Source organism: Limulus polyphemus, unplaced genomic scaffold, assembly GCF_000517525.1.
Source record: "Limulus polyphemus unplaced genomic scaffold, Limulus_polyphemus-2.1.2 Scaffold335, whole genome shotgun sequence".
Classification (NCBI taxonomy): domain Eukaryota; kingdom Metazoa; phylum Arthropoda; class Merostomata; order Xiphosura; family Limulidae; genus Limulus; species Limulus polyphemus.
The window spans coordinates 553,445-559,118 of NW_013665945.1; the positions used below are offsets into that span (position 1 = coordinate 553,445).

Below are 5,674 nucleotides of genomic sequence, written 5' to 3' on the forward strand. Positions count from 1 at the left end.
TGTAACTACTGTTAATAACTGTAACACCACACATGTTACTAATTCGTGTAAAGATTCTGATAAATGTAGGTATGTGTGTAACTACTGTTAATAACTGTAACACCACACATGTTACTAATTCGTGTAAAGATTCTGATAAATGTAGGTATGTGTGTAACTACTGTTAATAACTGTAACACCACATATGTTTCTAATTCGTGTAAAGATTCTGATAAATGTAGTCTGTCAGTAACTACTGTTAATAACTGTAACACTACATATGTTACTAATTCATGTAAAGATTCTGATAACTGGAAGTGCCTGTCAGTAATTAATTTGTAGATCATTTCATCTAGTTTAGGTTTTGCTGTTATTTTTCTCTGAATGTACAGTTAAAGTGTTTGAAGTAGCCTCTCCATACAGTAAAGACACCATCTTTCCGCCAGCGCTTCGAGTTGAACTTCACTTCTTAAAAGTTAAAGTACTATACCTACAGTTCTTGCATGGGAACAGTTTGTTAAGAACATTGGCCGTATGTGATTGAGTTACATAATTTATCAACTTGACAGACAGATAGATATGTAGACAGTTAAGCTTATAGCTGATATTATTAAAATTAGTTAAAAACTTATAAAACATCAGAGTAAGTATTGAAAAAAGCATTTCATTACATTTACTGGACTATACGCGCAATGTGATTCGTCATAAAAAACATAAAAAATTCTAATGTGCATTTTCGATCATTGTCTTAATTTTGATTTTGAGTCGAAATTGTTTTTGTTTTTTCACAAGATTGTTCTAAAGTTGTCACAAGATTGTTCTAATGTTGTTTGTTCATTTTTCTTCACAGAATCATCAGTGGTTCATGCATCTTTTTTCCGATTTTATTTTCTTAAAGAAGTGAAAATAAACGTTTCTCAAAACAAAAATGTGGTTAGCACAGAGAAATGATTCCTAGAAAAGATGGAAGATCTTGTGAATATTATCGATTTAAAGAAAAAAAATCGAAGTAAATATCCTCAGGCCCATAGTCCGAGTGAAACGCATCAAAATTCTAAATAGCATTAAATTGACAGAAACATTTAGTTCTGGCCTACTTTAGTTCTATTGAGCGTGAAGACTCCTTTGGAAAGTGAGAAATATCGATTATATCAGGTCTATTATAACCCGTAGTTAGCGCTTCTAGTATATCGTATTTCACTATTATTTTAGTGTATAATATGATCAGGAGCACTGAGTCTGAAAAAGAAGGAGGGGAGTATCGCTGCATGGGTAGTTAATAAATGTTCCTTGAAGAAAGCAAAGCATCGATTTTGCTGAAGGATTGTTGTGATTGTGAGCATATGTTGCCTTAACATCTGTGTGATACTTGCGTGGAGATCACGATGTGATTGGTGAGATGAGGGCAAGTTCATAAGGTAATGTAACTTTTTATCTTGTCTCACCCAGTTTGACTACAGAGCTTTCTATAACAAGTTCCCTGTACTGGGTCCTTACAGACTTCAAACGAAAGTCTGCTACACTGTTGTTAGGAGCAGTGTGATTGTTAGGGAAAATCATAGGGGAGGAGATACAGTATTTTTGTAACCCGAGAAAAATGTTTTAAAGCAAAAATTATTTGTTTGTTGTTAATAATAAAGTTGTATAATGGGCTAGCTGTGCTGTGCTCATCACAGGTACCGAAACCCGGTGTGTGTGTGTGGGGGGGGGAAGAGTTAAGCTTTGTATCTCTCCCCTCCTGGCTGTGTATACGGTTTTGCAGAATTCAAAGCAAGTGAGGCTGTAGAAAACACAATTATTATTTAAAAAAAAACAAAAAAAAACATTTATTGCGCGTCAAAGTTATCTTTACAGCTAATACACAGTTATAAACTTGGTATAGAAGAAAACCAGACGGATATAGGCCTCTGATTTCTCGGGGGCGCCAAGTACTCCAATGTATATAGGAGCGCAGCCTTAATTTCATCCTAAAAAGCGAGTTAAGCTATAGCTTGCCCTGAAAGAATAGAAGTCTCTTGAAAGACCAAAATGGTCCAGTGACCAAGAAATAAAATCCAGCCGGTCGTGAAAAGCTTCGTTTAACGAGTTCGTGGTGAAATATTTTTATTTTATTCTTTTATTCAGAAAGATAGTCTCACTCCCTCAGATACAGTAAAGCTAATACTTGTAATAATAGTCTCACTCCCTTAGATACAGTAAAGCTAATACATGTAATACTAGTCTCACTTCCTTAGACACAGTAAAGCTAATATTTGTAATAATAGTCTCACTCCCTTAGATACAGTAAAGCTAATACATGTAATAATAGTCTCACTCCCTTAGATACAGTAAAGCTAATACATGTAATAATAGTCTCACTTCCTTAGATACAGTAAAGCTAATACATGTCATATTTTTTTCGTTTTAAGCTGCACCGCTTAACCACTGGAGGATTATATTAAAACGACTTTTGAATATGAATAAGTCACGATACGTATCCTGATATACAGTCGCGGTAGACGGACGACATGTATCACAACTACATTTTGATATTGTTTGGCGTTACGCCGGTAGCGTGATGCCACCGAACATTGATCGTTTTTGGAAAGGGTATGTAACAACCCTTCAAGGCAAAAGATATTCATACACTCTGATCATAATGATATGTTCAGATTGAGGGTTTAGAATGTATGAGACAAAGGAATACTTGTTATCTTGAGGCACCAGGTCCATCCAGAAAGAGAACTGGGATATGTCGTAACCCAGTTGAGAATTCACAAACACAAATGTCAGTAGCAAAACTTATGGGTATGGATTCACCAAGATGAGGCTTCAAGTCATATCTCCTGTTCATCCATCTCATAGCTGAGGAATGAAACTGGTACCCATTCATGCTATTCCATACATAGACATATCACTTAAGTCACAGGAAGCAGCAGGCTTACAGTTGAATCGGTAAGTGGGAAACCTACTTCTTCATAAATTAAATGGACCATAGAAACACTGCAGGGAGGAGTATTGTGGTTTGGATGTGACAACTTTATAGAGGAGTCTTTTGCAATGGAACTACGCTGCAGGACTATTGTCAAAATGCATGGTCATCAGATAAAGCACGACTAGACGAGACGACATGGACTGAACGATGGCGAGGCTCCAAAATCGTTCTAATATAACGTACTCAACTTTTGTATAATAAAAGTACCTGTACACATCGATATCTACGTACATTATGATCAAGATATTTATATAAGTAGGAGAATATTTGATATTTGAAAAATTAATATTTTAGTTCATTAATTAAAACGTATATCAATTACTCAGTATTCGTGGTCCAACTGCAAGCAATTAAATATTGATATGACTACAGGGTTGTTCATTTGAACTGGTAATTAAACCTTAATTAGATTTTCTTACCTATGACAATCAATCGACCCAAAGTCGCGCTTTGGAAGCTCTGTCGGGCGAGACGGTCTGTCACGTGACACCTGTAGCTTACGTCACCATCACTATGATCCGCGTGGCGGACATGTAACTCTCCCGTGGGAAATGCCACATGCTTGGCGATCGAATCTAAACGACAACGAAACGTGAAAAAATCGAACATTAATCGACATGTCAATTATTTTACGAAACTTTTGTGTTCACAAACTCTTTCAGTCGCTAGTGAATAAGGAACATCGTATTGTTGTCTTTTGAAAAAATTATCCCTTCCTGCGATGATATTGAATTACATTCACATAAACACAACAAACTAAACTTGTAATTGTACAGATCTTATAAGTATGATATACTTGCATAGCACTGCACCTATCTAACCTATCAATAGGTAGCTAAAACTGTCGAAAGCATTGCAGTGCATCACACGTACAAATTCGTCAATGTTTCTTTATAGAATAAAAAAACAATAAAATTTAAGCTCCAAGGCAATTTGATTTAAATCGAGATAGACCAATATAATTTATATCAAAAATACTAAAACACAACAAAATTGTTACCGTATGATTGTGAAGGGAATATGATGAGACCGTCAGATAGGGTCCATGACGTCACAGTGACGTAGTCAGTAACGTTGCTCGGTATAACGCATCGCAGAAGTGCAGTGTTTCCCCGAACAACGTTTTCATCATAGACTTTTACTTCATGCTTCTGGTAGATAACTAACACATAACAAGACCTCAAAAATGTATAACTTAAAATTAAAAACAAACTAATTTAATGAATTGTTCAAGTTAATCACTTTCACATCTTTCATCCTACAATAACAAAAGATACGAAGATCAAGTAGATCGCATCTATTCCCTAGAGTGACAGACATACACAACTATCAAACCTAAAGTAGGAAACACATGGTAAAGGACACTTGTTATCAAGGTGAACATAGGACCTATATAATGGTGAGATACGCTGTCTTGCAAACTTAAAGTTGGAAACACATGGTAAAGGACACTTGTTATCAAGGTGAATATAGGACCTATATAGTGGTGAGATATGCTATCTACCAAACTTAAAGTTGGAAACACGTGGTAAAGGATATTTGTTATCAAGGTGAAAATAGGACCTATATAATGGTGAGATACGCTGTCTTGCAAACTTAAAGTTGGAAACACGTGGTAATGGGTACTTGTTATCAAGGTGAAAATAGGACCTATATAATGGTGAGATACGCTGTCTTGCAAACTTAAAGTTGGAAACACGTGATAATGGGTACTTATTATCAAGGTGAAAATAGACCTATATAATGGTGAGATACGCTGTCTTGCAAACGTAAAGTTGGAAACACATGGTAAAGGATACTTGTTATCAAGGTGAAAATAGGACCTATTTAATGGTGAGATACGCTATCTTTCAAACTTAAAGTTGGAAACACGTGGTAAAGGATACTTGTTATCAAGGTGAAAATAGGACCTATACAATGGTGAGATACGCTGTCTTGCAAACTTAAAGTTGGAAACACGTGGTAAAGGATACTTGTTATCAAGGTGAAAATAGGACCTATATAATGACGGTATAAGTTATCTAACATAGAGAACATAGAATCTGCATATTAACGAGGAGAGCTGTCTTGAAGGTAAAGATCTGTAAACAACTATTAGTTGGCTTCCGATTAAAGACGAAGATATGCTGTGTATCAAACTAAAGCAGCATCCCCATACTTTCGGGGATAACTGCTCCCAAAGTGTCTGTAGACTCTTATAATGGTGAGAATACAGTTCTTATCACAGTACAAGTAAGTTGTTTATAAATATTCGTTTATATTTCCTCAAATTGAAGTTATTATCTACATAGTGACTGGGATATAGCTTTTTTCAAAATAGGTGTATTGGTATAACAAAGTCACATCGGGCTATCAGTTGTATTCACCGAGAGGACTCAAACCACTGATTTCAGCGTTATAAATCCGAAGGCTTACCGACGTCCCACCGGGGGACTTCAAAGTAGGATTTCTACAGCGATAAGTATGCGATGTGTTTTACCAGCCTAAAAGTAGGTTTTATAGGTATAATTTATTTATTTATATATACCTTATTTATAGGTATAAGTTTCTCTGAAAGAGAAAGCAGCATTAGTCAATAGAAATACAAATACACTGTTTATCAAAATGAAAGTGGGATCTGTATAGAAATACAGATACACTGTTTATCATGTTACGTATTAGAATTGCAAATGGTCTGAAATTGAGTAAACTGATAATTTAAATTTAGTAGTTAAATTGTAC

General features: G+C 35.4%; 1 protein-coding gene across 3 annotated transcripts in view; it reads right to left on the reverse strand.

Moving 5' to 3' along the window:
• The window catches only part of LOC106457468 (Down syndrome cell adhesion molecule-like protein Dscam2), a 134,235-nt gene that overhangs the window by 56,374 nt on the left and 72,187 nt on the right, over nucleotides 1-5,674 (reverse strand). For all 3 annotated transcript variants that reach the window (XM_022383413.1, XM_022383412.1, XM_022383414.1), the window contains exons 3-4: nucleotides 3,954-4,115; nucleotides 3,373-3,528 (exon numbers count right to left, since the gene is read on the reverse strand). In XM_022383413.1, coding sequence (XP_022239121.1) covers nucleotides 3,373-3,528; nucleotides 3,954-4,115 — 318 coding nt within the window. The remainder of the gene's footprint in view (nucleotides 1-3,372; nucleotides 3,529-3,953; nucleotides 4,116-5,674) is intronic.